Source organism: Stegastes partitus, unplaced genomic scaffold, assembly GCF_000690725.1.
Source record: "Stegastes partitus isolate 25-593 unplaced genomic scaffold, Stegastes_partitus-1.0.2 Scaffold923, whole genome shotgun sequence".
In the NCBI taxonomy this organism is placed as follows: domain Eukaryota; kingdom Metazoa; phylum Chordata; class Actinopteri; family Pomacentridae; genus Stegastes; species Stegastes partitus.
In genome coordinates, this window is record NW_007578654.1 from 159,842 (window position 1) to 184,827 (window position 24,986).

The 24,986-nt window shown below is 44.4% G+C and overlaps 3 protein-coding genes across 3 annotated transcripts; all 3 read right to left on the reverse strand.

The window, feature by feature from the left end:
• Positions 1-64: 64 nt before the first annotated feature.
• atp13a2 (ATPase cation transporting 13A2) lies at positions 65-18,435 on the reverse strand. The gene is made up of 29 exons (XM_008293927.1): positions 18,331-18,435; positions 12,962-13,038; positions 12,453-12,620; positions 11,946-12,004; positions 11,170-11,236; positions 11,003-11,082; positions 10,801-10,878; positions 10,645-10,714; positions 10,395-10,529; positions 9,458-9,524; positions 7,229-7,360; positions 6,548-6,709; positions 6,258-6,368; positions 6,107-6,153; positions 5,825-6,013; positions 5,542-5,748; positions 5,125-5,220; positions 4,702-4,858; positions 4,168-4,279; positions 3,943-4,067; positions 3,571-3,749; positions 3,357-3,449; positions 3,192-3,271; positions 2,793-2,945; positions 2,586-2,682; positions 1,975-2,198; positions 1,270-1,421; positions 979-1,151; positions 65-691 (listed from the first exon to the last, which is right to left on the reverse strand). The coding sequence occupies exons 1-29, from the start codon at positions 18,341-18,343 to the stop codon at positions 524-526; spliced, it is 3,471 nt and encodes a 1,156-aa protein (XP_008292149.1). The 5' UTR covers positions 18,344-18,435; the 3' UTR covers positions 65-523.
• A 1,401-nt stretch (positions 18,436-19,836) lies between these two features.
• LOC103366257 (succinate dehydrogenase [ubiquinone] iron-sulfur subunit, mitochondrial-like) lies at positions 19,837-23,890 on the reverse strand. Its single transcript, XM_008293929.1, has 8 exons — positions 23,771-23,890; positions 22,534-22,673; positions 22,050-22,135; positions 21,771-21,907; positions 21,505-21,621; positions 20,865-20,966; positions 20,125-20,247; positions 19,837-20,037 (listed from the first exon to the last, which is right to left on the reverse strand). The coding sequence occupies exons 1-8, from the start codon at positions 23,828-23,830 to the stop codon at positions 19,957-19,959; spliced, it is 846 nt and encodes a 281-aa protein (XP_008292151.1). The 5' UTR covers positions 23,831-23,890; the 3' UTR covers positions 19,837-19,956.
• Positions 23,891-24,108: 218 nt separating this feature from the next.
• LOC103366256 (succinate dehydrogenase [ubiquinone] iron-sulfur subunit, mitochondrial-like) lies at positions 24,109-24,873 on the reverse strand. The gene is made up of 2 exons (XM_008293928.1): positions 24,580-24,873; positions 24,109-24,492 (listed from the first exon to the last, which is right to left on the reverse strand). Exons 1-2 carry the CDS (start codon positions 24,754-24,756, stop codon positions 24,412-24,414), a joined length of 258 nt encoding a protein of 85 aa, XP_008292150.1. The 5' UTR covers positions 24,757-24,873; the 3' UTR covers positions 24,109-24,411.
• Positions 24,874-24,986: the final 113 nt, after the last annotated feature.

A 24,986-nucleotide genomic window follows, 5' to 3' on the forward strand; every position in this document is an offset into this window, starting at 1 on the left:
GGCACCTTTACAAAACAACAATACACCACAACTTTATGGAAAACACCAAAACACACACACAGCATTGTTTACATAAAAATATTTTTTTATCACTTCAGGTAAACATGACTTTGCATTCAAGTTAACTCCAAGGGATGAAGCACGTTGTTCCCCAGCCCGGCTTTCTTTAGCTGAACTGCTTCAACTAAATCATGGCTTAGTGGCATTACTAATGTGTGGCTCCACAGGTTTGCAGATATGCTGTGTTTCCTTGGCTAAGTGTTTCGCTCAGGCTGAATATAGTCAGTGGGGAATAAATGATGAAAGGGTGGCACTTCTTACAGCCATTTAAAGTCCTGAACTCTGACCTTCTCCAGGGCAGCATCATGGCGGGTTAGCAGCTTCGAATGGAGCCACCTTCGTGACACTGAAAACTTTAAGCTCCACATACCACGCTAACCCATTAAATAGAACATCCCTCGGACATCCACAGCACTGCTGGGCTCAGGCGATCGACAGCGTCCAAATCGGGGCTAGCTGAATGCTAGCTCAAGCAGGCGATTGTGTGAGATGTGGGGGACAGAGTTCGATTGAGGGGCGGCCATGATGCGGAGTCGGACAGAACGACGTTCAGACGCTTGTACTGCTTCTTGGACTGACGTCTTCCACGCAGCAGTCGAAGGCAGTTCAGCATACCCAGGTCTATCAGCACCTGAAGGAAAACAATTGTACGGTTAACAAGGACTTTAGAAGGAGATAAGAAATGGACACTGGGAGTAGTGGTTGGACAACGGTATGACATTTTATTACTTCTCCCATCATGAAAACGTTAACCACTTCGCTACTGACATGAACTCAAGATGAATAAAGCTTCTTGTTTGTCCACAAAGGAGAATATTCCAAACTTTCATAGCTCCCACTGATGATTGAGCCGTTCTGTTTACGTCGATAAGCGACTGTCCAAAAGATCGAATATGAAAGCTTCACATCGTCACTTACCTCCACAACAAAACAAACGAGGAAATTGAGAGCGGCGACAGCAACGAGCAGCATTTTAAAGTCCATATCAGTGATGTTGTACAGTTGAAGCTGTCGGCTAAAGAAAGGCCCCGGATACAGCACCAGCCACGTCATCAGGGCAAAGTGGACGAAGAGCAAACCGAGGAACACCACTGAAAGACAAAAAAAACAAATCGCTTCTGAGTCCTAAATCTAATGACGATGGTAATGATGAACAGCCAGTTATCAGCGTCAGTTGCAGATCATTCTACCCAGACACTCGTGACTCACGGTTGTGGTAGAGAGGCTTCTTGTGGGGGTAGCCCTTGGTGACCACCACGGCCATGATGATGTACTGGAAACCCGACAAGTCAAACACGCTGGTGTTCTCCATGTTGGGCAGATTGGCCGTTCCAAACACTGTTGAATTCAGTGGAATGTACCTAAAACACGAGGGATGAGGTGTGTTATGTGTAGACGGTCTACTCTACATCACAGACATCGGATTTGTTTGGTGAATATACAAACTAGTATTAGAGGACCCATGTGGAGAGAATCCATCGTTATTGTGGTTTGTATGTCTTGAGATGTAAAATAAAAGCTGTTAGCATATGAAGCGGTGACGTCACTATAACACTGCGTGCTAGCTGCAGGCTGACAACACAGACAAGAAGCACCACCTCTGCTGGACCAGGGTTCCTCTCCTGTGGACTGGGCCCTTTAACGTCGTCGTCGTGTTCATACCTCAGAAATACTTCCTATAACTGCGATGTTGTCTCACAAGCTCACCAAACACATGAGTGGAAAACAACAACTGTGCTGTGGAATCAGCAGCATTTTAATGTATAGTTATCTGTTAGAGAGACAGTTAAAGGTTAAAGAAAGCCCTTCTCTACACTGCCAATTACTGATGCAGAGAGACACGTGAGACTTTCATTAATTTGCTAAAACGGGGAACAACATGGGACCCTAAAATGTTTCTCTCTTTGCACTGACCAGTCCTGTGAGGTGGTGATGAAGAGTGCAGCCAGCTGGCCGAGGACGGTCATGCAGGTGTGGATGAAGAGGCTGCCCAGGACGGGCAGGGTCAGCAGGCTGGCTGGGGGTCTGCAGGGGTGCAGCTCCTCACTGGGGTCCCCTTTTCCCATCACGATGGCCAGCAGCGTCACCAGAAACAAGTCAGAGTACAGGAACTGCAGATCGGCCACGCTGGTCTTCACCTGGACACACAGACCAGGAACAGGTGTTTAGCAAATCACTTGTTCAGTTTGGAAACTTGTACCAGACGTAATTTAGGTCGTAATTTATAGTTTTTGGCTGCACAGCATTTTGAAATGACACGATATAAGAATGTATGATGAATAACACTGAGAAATATTTGTTAAAATAATTTTGTCGAATTCAAAAATTGTTCTGTATTTTAGATAACTTAGTCCTATGATTAGTTTTTTTTAATGTTGCGGTTCCAAAGCATCCACGTTAAACATTGACAGGACAGAAATGTGACTATATGGCAGCAGCATGTTGAAGCTCATCCACCAGCGATGCACCACAGAAATGACTCATTTAAAAGTGACGGTGTGATGACTTCCCTCGCTGCTACTCACCGTGGAGAGGATGAGGACGGAGCAGAACTGGATGAGGCTGTACATGGCCATGTATCTGAAGAGGCTGACGGATGTGACCAGAGAACATCGGCCCTCTCTGTACAGACGAGGAGGAAGAAAAGTTTTATTTGTTCTGCCCCTGTACAGTCTGTGTCGCTTATGTTTACGCTGCTTTTCTGCTGCCCAGACTTTCTCCTACGTCCTCACCTGATGAGCAACGGCACACAGCTGATGTTTTCGGTCTTGGAAGTGAACGGCGAGGCCACCGAGGCCTCGGCTTCAGAGAGGGAAACCCCGACATCAGCAGCTCTCAGGGCGCCGCAGTCATTGGCCCCGTCTCCACACATGCCCACTCGGTAGCTGCAGACACAGAACCAGGGTTTGACTAATAACTGGTGAACGTTACATCGTAGCCAGTCAGCGACTTTCTAGCTGCGAGGTGACGAGGTGACCGAGACACCTTGCAGCCCAGTACTGGTCCTTGATTCCCCCTAATTCTCTGTGTCTTCTTTCAGTATATTCCCACGCTTTTTTAAAAAAAAAATTCCTTTCTGTTCTTCCTTAGTTTCCTTCCTCTTTTGTGTCTCAACAAAAAAACGGACTTACTTCAGTTTCTGCAGCTCCTTCACCAGCTGGGTTTTCTGGTCGGGGGCCATTCGTGCAAATATCGTGGCTCGCATTAAAACCTGCAATGACAGCATGTCCAGTTATCAGTGAGTTAACTTGGTCCTCATCAGAACATCGCTGCTGGGAGTACACGGTTCACGTTACCTTTGGAAGATACTCAGGAAAATATTCACAGAGGGCAGCAAAGGACTTTCCATTGATAGCCAGGTGATAGCCGAAGCCGCCCTGGTACAGACCCTGAGAGGAGACGGACACACGTCAGTGACGGCAACCAAAACGCATCTGATGAGGTGAAATATACATGTAGGCCGTGGAGTCCACATCAGACTGAACACTGAGGAGACTAAGCAGGACCAACCTGAGTGAGGACCTCTATGGAGCTCTGGGTAGCGGCGGTGCCTCCATCTTCCAGGCTGAACCGCAGCGAGGGCACAGATTGGGCAGTGTGGCCGGTTGCAATGACGAATATCACCTTCTCATCCGATCCCAGCATCCCGCAGCTCTTTGCCACATTAACTGCTGTTAAAATGTTGTCCCCTGTGTGAAGAAGAGAAGGTTTAACATCACAGAGTGCATAATAATGTGCTCCTCAAGTGATATTCAGCTTAAAAGTAAACGTGGATGCATGAATTAAGGAAAGTCTGCATGTTGATGTCTACAACTCAGGTCTAAACAATAAGGTGTAACTGCAAAGAACAATCAGATGTGGGGAACACTAAACATCTCTCACCAGTGACCATGACGGTGCGAATGTGTGCCAGTCTCAGGACGTTGATAACTTTGGCGCTCTCGGGCTTCACCAGGTTCTTCATCATCAGCAAGCCGAGGAACTGCATGTCTCTCTCCACCTCCTCTCTGTGGTCGGACACGCAGCCGTGTGAGCGCTCAGAGCAAAGCTAATCAGAGAGCCGCTGAGGAGGAGCTTTGGTGCAACAAATACAGACTGTGTTCTCACCGTTTGATGGTCTTCAAGTCAGAGTTCACGTCTACGGGTTTGTAGGCCAGTGCAAGAACCCTGAGGCCTTCGCTGGAGAAGGAGCGCAGTTTGCTGGAGAACTGTGCCGGCACTGTGAAAACAACAACAAAAAAGAATCCTGTTTGTATTAATGTGATGGAAAAGATGTTGATGTAATGAAGGCAGAGTTTGGTCGAGGAGAAGAAATGCTTTCATTCTAAATAAATGTGTTTATATACGTAAAACATAAATGACTGCTTCACCGACATCTGACTCTTACAAACATATCTGGATGCAGATGTTCTCTAAGCTTCTGGGTGGTTTTTGTTTTGTCCCATTTTCACTCACATGAATTTTTGTCACATGACTGAGATGGAAGTTATCAGGAAAACAAAAAACCGACGATTCTTTCTTAACAGTTTCTGGCTGTCATTCTGATATTTTTTTTAAATGTGCTTTTCAGACCTGCTGGCAGCTCTTGGGGTTCACAGGGTAAAGCTGTAGTTACGACTCATCACAAGTTTCTGATCTGACCTGTTTCAGCTCGACAGAGGCTCGCCACCATCTCCGGGGATCCTTTGATGAACGCCAGAGCCGAGCGTCCCCCCTGGGCCACCGTCACCACGCTCATCCTCTGCAGGGCCGACGAGAAGGGAAACCTCTGCACGATGGCCACCGCCTCGCTTGTGGACTTTCATAAAAATCAGACAGAACAATGAGAATATAACTCCACAGTGATGTCAAGTTTCCAGAGAAAACATTCGGGACACAATGAAAAAGCAGAGATCTCATTAAAGAGGTGACACTACTGAGCTGACGAAATAGTTGCTTTAAATACCGCTGGAGCCCTGGTAGCATCTATAGGCTAGTTGTTACCACATAGCACCAAGAAGAGAAATGGCTGCACGACAGCATCACAGCCCTACTGACCGTGTGTGTGATGGTAACAACACTCACAATTCCTTCAGCAGGAGGTCTCATAACAGCCAAGACTTTGTGGCCTCCAAACTCTGCATCCAGCACGTTCCCGTCTCCCTCCGGCTCCTGGAGGCTCTGGAAGATTTAAATTAGAAACTGTTTTTCACCGTATCCAAGAACAAGAAGGAAACTTTGAAATTCTTCTGTTCAAAATGGTTACCTGGACAGGTAACCAGTCTATCACAGGGCTACACTTAGAGACAGACAACCAAGCACACTCACATTCACACCTACGGACAATTTACAATCACCAATTAACCTCAGCATGTTTCTGGACTGTGGGAGGAAGCCGGAGAACCCGGAGAGAACCCACGCTGCACGGGGAGAACATGGAGACTCCACGCAGCCCATACACATCCAACATCAAGTGAATTGTGAAACATTATGTCAGCATACCCAACCAGTGGACTCGACCATCTTGAGCTCCAGAGGGTCTCCGAGGGGCTGCCCTCGCAGCAGCGTGACGGTGTGACAGCAGGCCAGGCCAGAGAGCATGGGCCCCGGCAGCAGCAGCGTGGGCTCTGGAACCAGCTCTGAGAAACCAGCAGTTCCCCCCTCCATGACTCCCCACACATCCAGACCCTCCTCAGTCAGTGTTCCTGTCTGGAAACAACAACAACAGCATGTAAAGTGGCAGCAACTCTAGTCTGTAAAGTGGTGTGGACGGGTTCCCTCTTACTTTGTCAAAGCAGAAGAGTGACACCTTGCCACAGATGTTGATGCGAGGTGGACTGATGCAGAAGATGCCCCGACTCTTCAGCCGACGCTGGGCGTAGATGGTGCCAGTGGTGATGGCAGCAGGCAGCGCAGGAGGCACCGCAACAGTCACGATGTCCAGGCTTCGAATAATCAGCTCCAGCCAGGTCACCTGGACACACAACCAACAGGTCAGTGATGACGCTGTCTTTAATGCTGAATGCCAGGTAAAGACAATTTGTCTCACACGGCTGCTTGCACTTACCTCGGTTCTGATCAGGATCACAAAGATGTAAACGGTGCCAATGAGAGCTGAAGGGAGAAGGACAGTATATAAGGACACAATCTGAGCAACACACACAAAACAGGAACATCAGCTCGTATACACTCTATCAGGTCACTGCTGAAGCTCTTACCGACAAAAGCCAGGATGAGCAGAAACTTGACAGCATCTTGATAAAAGCGGAAGTTGATTGGCTGAGGGTACAAAATGGAGCTGATCAGGTTCCCTTTGGCTGTGAAAAACCCTGTGAATGGCAGAAATGTGTCCTTGGTGGGTAGCCTCTCAAGAAAAACACTGCTCTATGGAGATACTAGCGGTCAGGAGCTCTACAGGGCACCTCAACCTTCATACGAGTGTTACCTGGCACAACACACACCTATACTCTCATCCTGGTATTATCTCATCATCACTTTCTCTACTCACCAGTGCTGGTGACCACGGCAACAGCCCCGCCACCTCCCAGCGTCCCGCCTTTGGCCTGAATGAGCTGGGTACCACAGAACAGGGTGTGTCTGCGCTCCGTGTCTGAGCTGTACCTGCCCTCACCAGCCGGCAGCGGGGTTTTCAGCACGGGGACACTTTCACCTGGATGATGGGAACAGGTTAATGCCCTAAAATATGTAAAAGGCTAAAAAGATTCAGCAGGACACACGGCAAGTTTTGCAGATTGTTAGCAGTTTGCTAAATGATGTCTGTCTGTACTAACTCATGAACAATCATTACTGAGGGGTAAGAAATAAACGGCCAGACCTGACACATAGCACAAGGGAATGTACTCAACACACAGTCCTTTGAAGAACTAACTAATAACTTTGAAGGCCGATTTGTGCTTCCAATCGGCTCTAAGGTTGTGAAATGTGATGTGATCCTGGTTTTGAAGAGTCCTTGTGTTAAACCCCAAATTAAAAAAAGTAAACAAAGTAAAAAAAAACTACAAAATTTATCACCAAATATCCATAAAAGATTCCTAATCATTACTCACTGACTTCTGAGAGTTTCATGAGCCCTGTGGTGTCGCATCTCATTAAAACAAATAGGAGCAAATAATCCTACAGTTGAAGTTAAAAACATAGAACAAATCCCTGCAGCTCCTCTGTGGACTACCTGTAAGCATGCTCTCGTTGACGAGACACTCCCCAGCCAGCAGGGCAGCGTCACAGGGCAGCAGCAGACCCTCCTGAGGGATGATCAGGCAGTCGCCAGGGACCAGGTCCACCGAGCTCACAAGCTGCTCCTCTGAGAAAACACACAACCACGGATCAGTGCTGATATGGAAGCTTCTAAGGCAGGGGTCTCGAACTCCAGTCCTCGAGGGCTGCAATCCTGCATGTTTTAGATGTTTCCATCTTCCAACACACCTGATTCAAATGATCAGTTCATCATCAAGCTCTGCAGAAGCCTGATAACGATCCTGATCATGTGAATCAGGTGTGTTGGAAGAAGGAAACATCTAGAACATTCAGGATTGCGGCCCTCGAGGACCAGGACTGGACACCCCTGTTCTAAGGTCTATGAGATGACGTGTGTTATGAATTGACTTAATATTGAGTTGTGGGATTAATGCAGAATGACTTGACAGAAGCAGTCTGGCTTTACTCGGTACAGTAAATCAAAATAAATTCCTCTTTTACTTCCTTTTATTCACGTTAAATAGAGAACTGGAAAAACAAAAGTGGTCATTTTTGTACTTCACTCAAACTTGTCAGAAGTTATCATGTGCAACCATCGGTGTGGTCAGGAAACTAAATCTGAGCTTTAAACTGCAATATTTCATCAAAACACCTTGATTCTTCATGTCTCATGTAATATTTTTGATGGAACCAGATTAAACAACCAAAAAGCCTCGACTGACTCAGCTGTGACCAACAGTCATGTGACCAAACATCCGCCACTGTTCAGGTCAACTGGGCTGAACTGCAGACTGTGTTTACACTGAGTGGAGCGGAGACAAGAACGGAAACCAATTAAAAATATAAGTAGTAAAATGTCGACAGTATTGTTTCCCAGTGTTGGTAAAAGCCTGTGGGCACAACATGTTGATTCCATTAGATTTTTGTAAAATAAATAATCAAAGAAATTCCCCTTCTGCGTTACCCTTTTTATGATTCACAGCATTTTACATTTGTTTTGCTGCACACAAGATATTTTGGGTTGTATTGAAAAACGAGGCCACAGTGAGGAAAAAAACAAACCCACAAGGCTCATGGGGTTCAGAGGATTACAGAAAAGTCTCCTGAAGATAAAAAGTTCTTTGCTCCTGTAACAAACTAAAATGAAAACTTATTTTACTACCAAGCAGACGTCTAATCTGCAACTTGTTTTGTAACTGTTTGCACTAATGACCGCCCTACATTCCTCCCTGTGTGTACATCTCAGCTGGCGTGTCGCCTGTCAACATGTTGAGCTGAGAATAAATTTTATTTTCACTATTTTTGTTGTTAAGCAACCGTGTGAAACAAAAACAGCTCAGATGGGTTTTTGCCTCAAGGGAGAAACGTCCTGTGGGGTTTTTTGTTTGCATTAACGTTTCTCACTTAAACACGTGCACACCTTCGGCTGTATTGAATGTATGTCTTTTGTCAGAAAACATTTGCACAGCCAGTCTGGGAAAGCTTTGAACCCTACACTGTTCACCTGTGTGCAGTCTTTCCCCTTCTGGGTTCAAACAAAGCGAGGAGCAACTTGCACAAACTCCACCTGGTATCTTTAATAAAAACATTGATCTCTGGTTTTTATTTTGGCGTGAAACCGTGAGTTTTGCATTAAACACCACGGACATGACTCACCCATGGTGATATTTATACACTTGGTGTTTAGTAAGAATAGGAGTCACGTAGAAGTGGCAACCTAAATCTCCCCATAGAGGGCAAAGGGTGTGATACAGAAGTGCTGAAATAACGTTGAGTCCAAAACAGAAGAGGAATTGAAACATTGGTGTATAAAGAAATGCATCGTACATTATTGGCCTCCATCTCAGACAACACCTGGGCACACTGTGAACAGATCAAAACCTGTCTTTTACGGTTTCTGATCTCTTCAGCAGTATACGACTCCATGAACCTCTACACCAACCCTTACACTCATCGGGACCCCAAGGTGGTCCCAACTGTTTTTTTATTTTCCAGACCTGCTGCTCTCTCTCTGTTCCTTTAACACTGTAAAACTCTTCAGGTCTTTATCTGAAAACACTTCTGCTGCTCTTCTATCGTCAGACGCACAACATCGTTTCAGGCTTCACATGGCAAAATGATTCCAAGCATCCAATCATGAAAATCCACACATTTGATTTCCTAAAACTACAAGAAAACCATACAGATTTTAAAAAAAGCTCACCTCCTGAGTTTCTGCGTATTGTGACGTTGGTGACCAGCTGGGCCATGTTGCGGAGGGTGACGCTTTGCTGTGGAGGAAGGTCAAAACATTTAAACACTTTTATTTCTGTTCATATCCAGAGCTGAGCCCATAAACAGTCGTGACTCGATAATCTGACCCTTAACAATCCTAAACCTGCTATCTGACAGGTTTTTAGGAAAAACCAACAGAACCCATAAAAACAGCCTTAACATAGCGACAGCCTTGGATTGTGACTCCGACATGACATTTAATGTCACCAATCAGGATGACGGCGTATTATCTGACTGAACAATCCCACAGATTGGCTACGTTCACACTGCAGGACTTGATGCTCAATGAGGATTTCTTTGTGACTTCCTTCACGTTTCCAGTTCAATGCGACTTGTATGTGATCTGCTGTGTGAACTTCATACGAGCCAAAAGTGTCCCGCATGCACAGAAGAGGACACGACGACGTCACACGCAGCGAGCGTGCTCAGTGTTTATGGAAGTAAACATGGATGGTAACGGTGGAGCGTATCTGCCACTCCCCCGCCGCCACCGATGGAGGAAACAGAAGTGTGAGCGCTAACTAAACTAGCATCAGCAGCCAAGTACTGCCTGTGTGTTCTGGACACTTCCACCCCGTAAGAGCGCTGCCCCGGGGTGGAAGTAGCCGGAACGTGCACCAGCGCACCGGTCAGTTAGGCTGAAGTCCAGCGATGCGTAGTGTTCTAACAACACACTAGTTATTATAACAACTATGAACAATAATGAACAACTAATGAGCCTTCCAGCATCAAGCCCTCCTTGTATCTGGACCTCCGTCTTGACAATCCAACAGCCTTGATATCCAACATAGAAGAAGGTTTTACATTTAGTGTTGGATTATCGAGTCACGGCTGTAGTTTGATCATGTTTCCCACCACAAACTCACCTTGCGGGTCTCGTACAGTGAGATACTGATGGAGATCACAGAGATAACAAATATACATAAGGCATAAAAGTAATAGTTATCGATCGTCCACAGGATGATGCTGAAGACTTGGAACACATAGAATGGGTTGAGGACCTAGAGAGGTTAAAAAAAAAAGAGAATAGAGAATTGAATTTTAAATATACCATCACTTCCAGAACATTTAAACAACTATGAAAGAAGCTTATGTAAATGTGATGTTTCATCTCACCTCCTCAAACAGCAGCCTGACGTAAGGCTTCACAGGCACGTCGATGATGTTGGCCCCGTACATGCGTCTCCTGAAAGCATTCATGTGATGAATTACTCAGCGGTGCTCTCTGGAATGACAGAACGACTGTTTCTCCATCTATACAAGCTGTCCTACCTTAAGCTCTGCTCCAGGGGACTGAGGCCCTTTTGGAAGCCATACAGGTCTTTGCAGGTCCAGTCCTCATTGAGGACACTGCAGAGATGAGGGAGTTCAGCATCGTTGGAAATATCACACTCAGAACATCATTTGATGGAAGCAACAAGTGTGTGTTTTTAAAAGGCTTTGCTTCGAGGTATTGTCTTTCCTAAATCAGTACCTAACACGACAGAAGGCTCCCTTCCTGTCCAGCCAGACGTAGCGCAGCCCCTCAAACAGGTAGTAGCGCAGCAGTGTTTTCTGTAACACAACAAAAGTCTCTTTGAGGCCTGGAAGGAACATCATGTCACAGATTTTTATGCAAACAACAATTGTTTACTTCCTTACCTCCTCCTTGTACAGCTGAGCCGTATCTCTCCATTCAGCATCCTCCAGCTGTCCCACGAGCTCCAAACTAAAAAGAAACAAGAACGTAAGCAGAGCCTACGCACACTTTTATTTTCGCATTGTGTGGAAAAACTAAAGGCGATACAGTCAGAGAACTTTATGATGCCAACGAATGCTTCCTCGGTCCTCACTTCTCAAGTCACTTCACTACTTTGAGCCTCCTCGTCTCCTCTGTCCTCCTGCAGAAATAAAGCTTGGCACACCATCGTGAAAGATATCTAAATTTTAAAAATGCCTTTCGAGGAGAGAGGAGAGAGGAGGCTTGATGGAGGAGCTATGAGGGAGGATGACCAATAACTTTGAAGGATATCTCGTTTTGTTAAACGCCTGCTGCCTCGACTCCTCTCTCCTCACATCTCACGTGGTCGGGAATAAGACACGAGGAAAGGAGTCGAGGGAAAGAACTGAAGAGGTACAAACTGAAAAATAAACCTCCAGCAGACAAGGAGCAAAGAGAGAAGAGGCTTCAGGAGGAGCTCTGAGGGAGGAAACAGGCTAATCCTACTCAGAAGTCTTTCATCGAGCGGTGTGACGTATAAACGCTGCACCTTCATGGTGTCAGTTTGATCTGACGGGCGATACAGCTGTGCAGCACATCATAAATAAGGTGTGGAACCAAGGATTTCACATTTGAATTTTCTCTCACATCCTCACTGGGAGAAGCAGAGACATGAGGGAAGTAAGGAGACGTGTGGACCAGCGTCCATGCAGCTCACCTGCCCTCCTCCACCTCCTCTGTGGCGACCTCCACCACATGCTGCTGGCCAAAAGCGTCCTAAAGGAAAAGATCAGACACCTGCATGAGATTGCTGGAAACCATTTGCTTTACCAACAACGATATGAAGCGCCGTGGTCCCGTAGATACAGAACGGTTTAACATCTGCCACTAGCATTTACGCTGATGTGAATATTATGAGATGGAACCAACAAAGGTGTGCATGTAGTTAGTGCAGCCACACCAGCCAGCGTGATCAGGAACAAATGAATCCACTGTTACATCCAGTCAACACGTCATGTGAATCTAACAAGACTGGATGATAAAGATTCACCACAAAGTGTTTACCAGACCCGATTTTTGAAGGCTAATATTTTAGGTGGCTGATTTAAGTTAAAATTAAGGTATACTGCTTCTTAGAACACAAATAGACGATTCCTAAAATGCCAACAGACATCCAATCACAATACCAGGTGTCATATTTTTTGCAAATAAAGTATTTTCTCACCCTCAGCAGCAGAACATCGGCCAAAGCCAGCGGGCAGCAGCAGCAGCGGGCGAGGACGGCGAGCCGCGGACGCCAGTGGAAGACGACCAGGAGGAGGCCCAGGGACAGCACTGCAGCCAGACGGCACAACCAGACCCGCCAGCGCACCCACTTATAGCCCTGGACGTCCTGGTGGGCACAGAGACAGACAGTCATCTTTGTATTTGACAATAATTCACATAATCTGTGATGGTGTAGTAGAAGTCCAGGTGTATGTCATTCATAGCAGACAGATATAAGAACCACATGTCAGAATATGAGATCTCTAACACAAACAACCACTGAGCTACACTCGCTCAAACAAAAAGTCTTCCTATCATCCCCGGTCTCCCCTATATGCTGCATCTTCATCATCTTTATACATATATTTGCCCTCTGTTCTTGTTTACATCTACGTTACTGTTGCTATCCATCCTTTGTCGCTCTGGTGCTCATCGTCGGTTTAGCAGAAACACTGAGGAGGGTCTTACCATGTGCGAGTCGGGGCTGAGCAGAGGGTCTCGTGGACTCGGCGAGGGGAGTCCGCTCTGCGGCTCCGCCACACTACCTACAGAACAGGATGCCCGCCGTTACACAATGTTGTGACACCACAACGAAATGAGCAGCACAACACACACCCTGAAAGTCAATATTAACAAAGCACACACTGCAAAGCTCTCGTCTCGCTCAGAAACACAAGAACGGTTAATCCCATCTGTTGTATAAACTCAGATGTGAGAGGCAGAAACACGGCAGGTTCAGGTCCGAACCGGGCTGAGACCAGCTCATCTCCACGTCACTGTGGTTCAAACAGTGTTAATGATGACAAGGAGCTTCATGAATGTAGTTGCTGTTCAATAAAAGCCTCACACAGGTCACACAGTGTTGCTGCAACACATAACGGCTGTCAACTAATTAAAAAAAAGAAAAGAAAGAAACATTTGTTTGATTCCTCCGTGACAGTAAACTGGACGTCTGTGGGTTGTGAGAGGACACCACCCCGAGCTTTAATCCATGTTTATCACTTTATGACAAACTGAGATTTAATGAGAAACTGATTAATGTGGAAATAGTTGACAGGTTAATAACCGAGTGTTTAAACAAACAGGCCACGTTTGTTTGAGATTAGCCTCATTAGAACAAAGCCAGCATTTCATTTGGCTAAACAACAGCCGAGCAACACAATCTCCTGTCAAGTAGAAAAATCAGCCTGAATGATAACTTCACTAAACAGTTAAATCAGTGGTGGTTAGGCCATCTGAGGGCCCAGGGCTTTATTAGTGGCACCAGATGTACTCTTTAATGCATAAGAACAATAAAAGATGTGTTCATCTGTCATTCTTTTGGTAAATTATAAACCAAAACATGAGCTGCTCCATTAACACCAGTGAAAATGAAAAACTGTCTGATTAGGAATGTGTGAAAATGTGAATATTTCCTGGTTCTTTCCTTCTCTATGACAGTAAATCTGTAGGTTACAGCCCTGATGTGTGGCAGGAATAACGAGCACACAATGAAAACACCGTGAAACGTGGAGATAGTGGGAGACAAACATTAACCGTAATGAGGTCAGTGAACGCACCACACGGGACGGCAGAACCACTGGGAGCAGCCGTAAACCTTATCAGGACGCTAAAAAGTCCCATTAAGTGTTTAAAGTTTGCTGTAAACTCAAACTGGAGTCAGTGAAGGTAAAACATACAATCAGAACATAAAGATCAGTAAAGCCGGACTCAAATCCCGCTTCCGCGTCTGGATGAAAACATCGCGACAACATCGAGCTGCTTCCAGCAACATGTGAAAACAAACGCACCTTACCGTCAACTGTCTTCTGTCTAAAAGCTTTATTATCCAGAAAGCTTTCCAGAGGACAGGTAGTGTGTCGCTGGTGGAGCCCAGTCTGCCCTGCCGTGAGCCGGACTCACCTGACGGCTACACCTGTTGGACCGGCCAGGTGAGGAGCCTCCACCTCCCACCTGGCGACCAGAACAACACGGATGGTCCACTTCTCAGCAAAGAAACAATGCGTGTTCCCTGTTGTCCTATTTTACTGAATCAGCCAATAAGAAATCCACACATGTTGCTGTAGCTCAGCAGGTAAACTAAACACCTGGTACCGGACCGTGTGGGAACCGATACCGGCTGCCAGGACCACAGGACCGGCTGGACCGAAACCACAACACACGCATCGTTCAGCCCAGAAACCTTCAGCTGGGATCCAGAGTCACGTGAATGTAAAACATGAGAAACTGTGCTGCAGGCAGAGCAGGATCATCCCCCTGAGTCCCTGAGCTCAGCACGTTAATGTGTATTCACCCCCTACCATTAAAGAAAAGGCAAAACTCACAAAAGTCACTCAAATGACCAGAAACTGAAAAAAGTAATAATAAATAAAAATTTGTTAAATTATAATGTAGTGAAATAAGACGTTGCTTTTGAATTTTGGTTGAAAAGAATAATTTAAAAAACAAAAACTGTCCCAGACAAATGAGAGCCCTTTGCTGATGAGCAGGGGTCCAGAATACCTGTCAACAGGTTCAGAAGTCTGACTGAGAGTTACAGAAAACACCTGATGATGGCAGTGATCGGCTCAAAGGGTTGTTCAGCTAAATATGAGGTCCCATCGTGCCCATCATCATCATAAATATTTATGTTGAACAGCAATTCAAAAGTCATGATTTTCATCCATCCATCATCATCTCTACACCTTAATCCTCACCAGGGTCATGGGGGGCTGGAGTCTATCCCAGCTGACTCAGGGTGAAGGCAGGTTCACCTGGACAGGTAACCAGTCTATCACAGGGCTACACTTAGAGACAGACAACCAAGCACACTCACATTCACACCTACGGACAATTTACAATCACCAATTAACCTCAGCATGTTTCTGGACTGTGGGAGGAAGCTGGAGAACCCGGAGAGAACCCACGCTGCACGGGGAGAACATGGAGACTCCACGCAGAAAGATCCCGGGTGTCCAGAAACCAGCGACTTTCTAGCTGTGAGCCACCTTGCAGCCATTTTGAAATGCTTGAGTTGATAAATTGAATTGAACAGTAATTTGAGGGACCAACCCTTCAGACAGAAACTTCTGAGGACAGAACGTTTACCCACAACACCCCCAGAAAAATAACCATTCAGCTGACTGTTAAAATAAACTCTCCATGCTGATGAAATCTTATCTGACCACAGCGACTTACAGTAAAACAGTCAAATGCAGTTTCCTTGTCACGACTTCCTGTCGCCACATTTAGTTAATTTAATGACGAGAGCGGTCGTGTTCTTTATGGGAGGTATCCACAATAACGTCACTGCTGCAGGTATTCTACTTAGAAACTGAAAAGTCTCTGAAACAAAACATGATGAAAAGAAATTGTACTTCCCGGTAAACCAGTCAGACTTTTACAAACAGTACAATGAATTTTAAAATGCTCCACTATCATATCATGTTTGAACACTTTAATGCAGATCAGGATGAGTATTCACTTCACTGATCAGGGCTGTAGCCTCAGAAGGTAAGAAAAAGGTCATCATGTGTTTGATTTAAAGATAAAATATGAAAAATATTCTGCACATCGATCTTCCTGTTTCTCTGTCTACATACACAGCGCTATCTGTGCACCATAAAAACTGCTTTATCGTTATGCTTCTGGTTTATTCATGTGAACGTTTATCAGGAATGAGTCATTTAGCCCAATCACATGCTTACTTTGCTTAACTGGGTCAAGCTCAACCAAAAATGGCTTAAAAGGCGTCAGATCTGCAGCAGATCCCTGCCGGCTCTGAGTTTAAACTCACAGTTTACTGAGTGTTTGGAGCTGCCCGTTTAAAGACATAATTAATCTGTTCGTTAATGGAATGCTTGTTTGACTTTGAAAATGGTTCAAAATGTGAGTCAGTGTTCCTCAAATGTCTTGTTTCGTCCACAACCCAAAGATGTCCAGTCACAGAGGAGGAAAGAAACACAAAGCGTGACGTTCTGAATCCTGCGTTGTCCAGTAAGAAGCTTTCGGTTTCACCTTGAACCAGATCGTGACACGCAGCCAGATTTTCTGCTGTGTCAAAAAAAGGGAAATGTGGTGTGAGCTCAAGTGACTGGACTGACATAAGACAGTCATGTGAGCTGAGGAAAGAACTCCTGAACCTCACCGACAGGCAACGTCAGCAGCACGTCCATGACTTGGAGGCAGAAACAGCAGCAGCAGTGAAGCATCAATGTCAGTATACGAGTGTTTAAAGCCGTGCTGATCGATTTATAACGCTGGGTCACATCATGATATAAACCTGTGAGACAGGAGAACATGGAAGCAGCTGTGTGTCTGCAGGACTGGCTCTTATTATCGCCCTTATGTGCAATAATTATTATATTGTACCATATTTTATTTATATTTTTAAAGTTCATAGCATCTGTTATATGGATCTTTAGTGTATACAGTGTATGTAGCTCTATTGCATTACATTTCTCAGCTCATCCTATTTATAGTTTATGTGTTCTCTTTTCTTCCTGTCACCTCTTTTTGTGCTCTATATTTTTTGTGCTGCTGCAACAGGTGAGTTTCCCCATTTGTGGTGAAAAATAAAGAGCAATCTAATCTAATCTATTGCAGCAGCTGTATTAGCAGCAGCAGTAGGACGGTACTCAGGTTTTTAGAATATCTGCACTGAAAGGACATTATTGCCTTAACTTTATCGTAACAGGAAGGAAGAAGAGATGCACGTGTCATTGGCAGCATTGTGAAAACACCACAACATGGTTTTAACGTGGCTATAACATGGCTATAACATGTTATAACATGGCTATAACATGGCTATAACATGGTTATAACATGGCACCCTCCCCGCCCTGCAGGACATCTCCACCCAGCAATGCAGGTCAAGGGCTGTGAAGATCCTGAAGCATCCTGGAAACTCCCTCTTCTCCCTGCTGCTGTCAGGCGATGCTATTGTTACCTAAAGACTGAAACTGAGAGATGAGGAAGAGTTTCTTCCCTCAGGCTGTCCGTCTGCTCGACTCTGAGCTTTAATACCAGACTGTACAACACACACGGACACCTGATGTACCATAACAGTGTTTATTTGCTTATTATTTGATTGTTTATGTGCATGTATACATGTGTCTATATACTTAAAGTATCTATACTTCTTTAACACTTATTTTTATTTTATTTATTTTTCTTTTATTGAAGCTGGAGGCTGGTACAAAACACATCTCACTGCACTGTGTATGTGACAAATAAAGCTTATCTTGAATCTTGATCTGTAAGTGGTAAGAACACGTTTTTCTTCTCTGTTTTTTTTACATTTAGGTGAAACGACCCTTTAAATTCAGTAACTATTTAGTGCTAAACAACTAATTGTGGCTTTTCTATTCTTAATGTTTATTTATATTTTACTAGACTTGTTGCTGTATTTTTACTTTTGCTTACATCCTGCTCTTGTTTTATTGTACTTAATATTTGCTAGACTTTGTCTTAAAAAACCTGAGGACTAATTTCGTGCCACTAACGTGTGAATGTGAGCTGGCCTGATAAATAAAGTTCTTTGGATCCTTCAGTAAACTAAACTCTGCATCTCATTGGTTGTCAGGTTGTTGATTTAAACTCTTAGCTGGTTGGTTCGCTGGTCTGTCGGTTCAGTACCAAAAGCGTACATGGACCGGACCAGTCAGAGATGTGCTGACAGCTGATCACTGGTCCTCCACAGTCCGGACAGAGCACACCTTGTCCACACAGACCGTCCACACCTGGACAGGCTGCGGGACGGAGCCGCCTCCAGCTGCCGGGAGCTAACTGTTAGCCGTTAGCATCCGGACCGTGGAGCTCCAGTGAGAGGAGAAGTGACGGATTCAAAACACACTCACCACGCCTGTCCATGGTCCCGGCACTAGGACAGCCTCCACATGGCTCCTCTCACAACATCCTAAAGTCAACGACAAGCTGTCTTCTGACCCCGAAGAGAGAAAAGAGCTGCTTTCAAAACATGCAGCTGCAGCTCCGCCTTCCTACGGCGAGCCGCGCGGTCCAAACCTGCCGGGAGCCGGGTCAAAACATACAGCCGCGTTTATCACATGAATGTGTATCAGGGCTGTAAAAATTAAAAGTGTGTGCTTCTTCCCACTCCTTTTGTGAACTTGTTCATATTATGATTTGATTATGTGATATTATTATTATTATTTGCTGTTTTTAAATTATTTTCTTTTGTTTTTATATTTTTTCCCCTTTCATTTGTTCAAAATAAATTCATTCATTCATTCAAAAGAAAATTAACATGTTACTGTAAAGAGATTCATCTGTGGCATTAACACATTAATCTTTAATGCATTAATACATGAACAACAAAGTTATTACTCATGATATATTAATAATTCAAATTGGGGGAATACAAACTTATGTTATCTTGGGGGTCGTGGCTCAAAAAATTTGAGAACCGCTGATGTAGAACAGGCCTACCCTGGCCTAGTCCTGTGTGTTTTATGATCAGCCTGACTCTCAATAGCATTTTCTTTTTTATTATTATTCTGTTTTTACCCAAGACAACCATAAATAATTTGTCTTCACACAGTTGAGACCAGACGTTTACGATCACTGTATAAAAAGACATAAAACCTTTTTTCTTCTCACTGTCTGACATTAAATGAGACTAAACTTCGCATGTTTCAGGTCAGTCAGGATCACCAACATTATTTCTATTTGTTAAACGCCAGAATAATGAGAGAATTTTTTACTACTTTCTTCAAAGTCAGAAGTTTACATCCACTAAGACGCCTCCAAACTATTTGGGAAAGCCCAGATGATGATGTCATGGCTTTGGAAGCTTCTGATTGGTTAATTGACAACATGTGAGTTAATTGGAGGCACACTTCAAACAGGCTGCTTCCTTTTGTGACAACATGAGAAAAACTAAAGAAATCAGCCAAGATATCAGGAAGAGAACTGTGGACCTCCACCAGTCTGGTTCATCCTTGGGTACAATGTCCAGATGTCTGAAGGTTCCACGTTCATCTGTTCAAACAGTTCTATCAAGTATAACCACCATGGGAATGTCCAGCCATCATAGGCTCAGGAAGGAGACGGTTCTGTGTCCCAGAGATGAAGTGTTCTGGTTGAAATGTGTGAATCAACCCCAGAACAGAAGCTAAAGACCTTGTGAAGATGCAATCAGTAAAAGAGTAGTTTTACATTCCAAAAAATCCTCCACAATGAGCTCGACACATCTTTAATGAACACATATTTAAATATATACAGTCTGAGCATAACTTAATGCGAGCCTCTATAGCAAGGCTGTGGTCCAACATGTCGCAACACTTGGTTTACTTTAATGAACATTTTTTTCCAACAGTTTTCGTTTTTCTCCCAATTTCCCATTCAATCACCCGCAGACACTCAATAAAATCTGAACAAGTGCTGATGTAAGTAAAAGTTCGTGGTTGGCTCATTTCTTCACTCAGTTTGAAGGAATATTAGCGGATTTAGAGCCCGTTAGATGTTCACGAAGCCGCTGCTTTCTTCTCTTTGTAAGTCGCCATCATTTTCTTGATCTCTGCGATGGCCTTTCCTGGGTTAAGTCCCTGCAGAGACAAGCAGACAATAAGACACTACAGCTCTTTTGTTTCTGTAAAAAACAAAAAAAAGGTGCGTTAATGACTTTCAAGTACCTTGGGGCAAGTCTTTGTGCAGTTCATAATAGTGTGACAGCGGTACAGGGAAAAGGGGTCCTGAAGTTTAGACAGACGCTCCTCAGTGAACTCATCACGAGAGTCGATCATCCACCGGTATGCCTGGGAGATAACAACACAGCGTTTAGTACTCCTGAAAGCTGGAAAGAAGCTCATTGGCTTTGGAGAATTTATTCATTTATTTCATTGGAGACATGCATCATGCACTGACATAACATTCAATGGCTCAACGTACAGCTGACTGCTGTCAACATCCGATAGTTGACGTTGAGCACAAGTAGAGCAGAGACTGACTTAACTCGAACTAACTAAAGCTATTGTAGAATTTTCTGGTATGCATCTTAAAACCAAATGTAATGAAGATATTTCTCAAAGTGGGCTGCACAGTGGTTAGCACTGTTGCCTCGCAGCTAGAAGGTCAGCGGTTCACGTCCCGGTGAGGACACCCGGGATCTTCCTGCGTGGAGTCTCCATGTTCTCCCCGTGCAGCGTGGGTTCTCTCCGGGTTCTCCACCTTCCTCCCACAGGTTAACTGGTGTGAATGTGAGTGTGCTTGGTTGTCTGTCTCTAAGTGTAGCCCTGTGATAGACTGGTTACCTGTCCAGGTGAACCTGCCTTCACCCTGAGTCAGCTGGGATAGACTCCAGCCCCCCATGACCCTGGTGAGGATTAAGGTGTAGAGATGATGGATGGATATTTCTCAAAGCGTCTTGACTCACCTGCATCAGGACAGCAGGTCCGAGGTATTTGTCTCCGTTCCACCAGTAGCTGGGACAGCTGGTGCTGCAGCACGCACAGAGGATGCACTCGTACAGGCCGTCCTGTCGAGTTAGAACGAGTTAGATATGGTTCATTCTAATTTATTGTATTGAAAAATACTAGTCAAGTAAAAGTACACAGCAGCACAATGTATGAAAAATCTAAGTTCTGATACACAAATGTGTTTTCATCTTTCCTGAGATATTGGAACATTGGAAGTTTTATTGAAGTGAAACAAAGGGAGAAGTGAAGACAAAAATAATCAGTCTGGTGGAGCTGTTAACAAACTCATCTGAAGTCGGAGCCCAACCACACGGCTCAACAATACAAAGCCTTGCTATCCGACAGGTTTTTAGGAAAAACGAAGAGAACCCATGAAAAAAATCCTGAACATACCGACAGCCTTGCTATCCGACATAAGAGAAGGTTTGACATTTAGCGTCGGATTATCGAGTCACGACTGTCCTTCTATCTGGATTACGGTGGAGTGATCAGTTCCTAGTTCCATACCACACAGCAACATGTCAACATAGCCACTTATGAAGAGCTCCACACGGCTCCTGGACAACCATCTCTACAGTTTGCAGTCGGCTTATTTACCAGTTTTTGCCGGTCCTCCACTGACTGGAAGTACTGCTCCTTCCCTTCCTGAGCTTCATCCTTCTTTTTCAAGTAGGGCTCGATGGATTTGTACTGCGCGTAGAAGTTGCTCATATCCTGGTAAAAAATAACAACAGGAACAAAAACATCAGATGAATGAACCACCTGTGGCTCTGGTGTTCCCTCACATGGTCACACTGGTTCTGTGGTCTTGTTTATTGTTTATATGAACGTTCACAACAGCTCTCCATGCTTGTGATACTTACAGGCACCAGATCTTTGACCACGTACATGTGTGGCAGTGGGTAGATTTTGGTGGGTTTGCTTGTGTTGGTGTCGATTTTGTTCAGGCACGCCAACGTGTTGCCTCCGTTTATGTTCATGGCACATGAGCCGCAGATACCTGAAGAAAGTCACAAACACCGGGTCAGTACAGTCCTGCAAACGGACTCAAATGATCTGCTTTCACATGGCATCTGCTTTCAGAGCGGATTTTTTTTGCATTATTATGTGGCAGTTGAATCCAGATGGTCTTTCTTTCTTACCCTCACGGCAGGAACGTCTGAACGTGAGCGTAGGGTCCATTTCATTCTTGATCTTAATGAGGGCATCCAGAACCATCGGACCACAGCTGTATTAACGAGAGTAAACATGTGTTCTGTTCATTTAACGTGACAGGAACATATTGTGACTTCAGCAAACATCAGACTTTTAAAAAACAATAAAAGATCGTAAAGTATAACAATCAAACTAACGAACAAATGCATTTTGATGCGGATCATTCAGAAAACATTCAGCTGTAACAACACGACTGTTTTTTTTTCAGTTTCTTTTTTCTCAATATGTCATTTTTCCAATCATCTTAAATTATTTTCTTCTGGGCTTTTCCTATTAATCAACAGAGCAGTGGAGAAGAATGGAGCGAGACCTGCAGCAAAGGGCTGTAGGTGGGAGTCGAACCCACAATCATCCAATCATCTTAATGAATTACTTTGCAGATGTCTGTTCACTGATCCAGTTGTGACTTACTTGTTGAGATCAATGTCATACGTCTGCATTCGTGGTTTGTCTCCGGAGGTGTCCGGGTCCCAGCGGTAGATCTGGAACTTCTTGATCCTGGGTTCAGGAGCTGGAGCAGCTGCAGTCTGAGCATGGCGCACCATCTGTATCTGAAAGATGCAACACACATCAATCAAATGAATTTAAATTCCTTCAGTTTTTTATTTATTTTTTATTGTATCCCTTCCACTGAAGCACCTTATTCCACAAACGAGTGAGTTAAACACAAACTCGTGATGTGACCTTGGTTTTATCCAGCAGTGCTAAAACAGGACACACTCTGTAATTCTATCCTGTAACACAAGAGCACGGCGCTGAAGCATCAACAACATGCTGAGACTCTGTCTGAAATGCACAAATCTGAAAGAATGAACAGTCAGCAGTTTACTTTAGAGTCAGATGGAAATATAACACAATAAAATAAAGGCGCTATGAGATCAAATCAAACAAACTAATGAAGGGAACGCCGAACAAACAATATCAGAAACACAATATTAATATTATAAAATGTAAAAAAAAAACACTGTCAGATTCTCTGAGACACATTGACATGTTTCAGATTTAAATGATTTTATCCTCTTTAGCCCTGTTACATACACATATTTGTGTTATATTTTTATTTTCATATTAATATTTTATTCCATAATTTTACTTCCTGCTTCTTTAAGACTTTTGATTGGGAGCATCTGCAGCTGAAAGCCATTTCCCCTACAGAGGATCAATAAAGTATTTCTGATTCCGTCCCTGCTGTTTTGGTATCAGACGGTCTGCAGCGCCCCCTGCTGGACGCTCGGCTGAACTGCCATTGAGCTGTTACATCACTTTGCAGCTTGTGGTTACCTAACTGACTCTTTGGTGGACAAGATGAACTTCAGCGAGTTAACTGAGGCATAAACACACATTTGTTCACCACACCTGCAAAAAAGCACCTGATTGATGAACCTGTAGGTGGAGAGAGGAGCTGCCAGCATCTCAGTTTAAACTACATTTCTGTCATAACAAAGAGCATCCAGTCACATTCAACAGGGCAGCAAACACAGTTCAGTAGATCTGTGAGGTATCTTCACATCCACACAGAGCCACAGAGCACAGTGTGGTCCTTCAGCAGGACTGGTGATAAAGCTGGTCAGTGAGTGGTGACCCCACCTGGACAGGTAACTGGTCACGTTTCTCTAAGAAGGAGTGAATAAAGCGTCCTGCTACTCACCACCATGACACCAGAACTCTTGATGGACGAAACATTTCGGCTGAGACAAACTGCGGACATCTTTCTGTTCGGATCAGCTGCTGACGGTGACAGTGACTGGACCGGACCACACCGGAGACTCTACTAACCTCAGCCTCAGCCACGCCCCGTGAGGACAGGTGCCTTCACGGACTCCCTCCCTGCTCGTTCAGCACAGCACCAACTGGAAAAGACGTTTTTCTGCTCCAGCTGCAGAGGAGTGACAACGAAATGAGCACCAGACATGGATATAACATTAACACATATACAACTAACAGGNCAGTAAAAGAGTAGTTTTACATTCCAAAAAATCCTCCACAATGAGCTCGACACATCTTTAATGAACACATATTTAAATATATACAGTCTGAGCATAACTTAATGTGAGCCTTTATAGCAAGGCTGTGGTCCAACATGTCGCAACACTTGGTTTACTTTAATGAACATTTTTTTTCCAACAGTTTTCGTTTTTCTCCCAATTTCTAGTATCTGTTCCCTCATTCAGTCGCCCGCAGACACTCAATAAAATCTGAACAAGTGCTGATGTAAGTAAAAGTTCGTGGTTGGCTCATTTCTTCACTCAGTTTGAAGGAATATTAGCGGATTTAGAGCCCGTTAGATGTTCACGAAGCTGCTGCTTTCTTCTCTTTGTAAGTCGCCATCATTTTCTTGATCTCTGCGATGGCCTTTCCTGGGTTAAGTCCCTGCAGAGACAAGCAGACAATAAGACACTACAGCTCTTTTATTTCTGTAAAAAAAAAAAAAAAGGTGCGTTAATGACTTTCAAGTACCTTGGGGCAAGTCTTTGTGCAGTTCATAATAGTGTGACAGCGGTACAGGGAAAAGGGGTCCTGAAGTTTAGACAGACGCTCCTCAGTGAACTCATCACGAGAGTCGATCATCCACCGGTACGCCTGCGAGGTAACAACACAGCGTTTAGTACTCCTGAAAGCTGGAAAGAAGCTCATTGGCTTTGGAGAATTTATTCATTTATTTCATTTGAGACATGCATCATGCACTGACATAACACTCAATGCCTCAACGTACAGCTGACTGCTGTCAACATCCGATAGTTGACGTTGAGCACAAGTAGAGCAGAGACTGACTGAACTGAAACTAACTAAAGCTATTGTAGAATTTTCTGGTCTGCATCTTAAAACCAAATGTAATGAAGATATTTCTCAAAGTGGGCTGCACA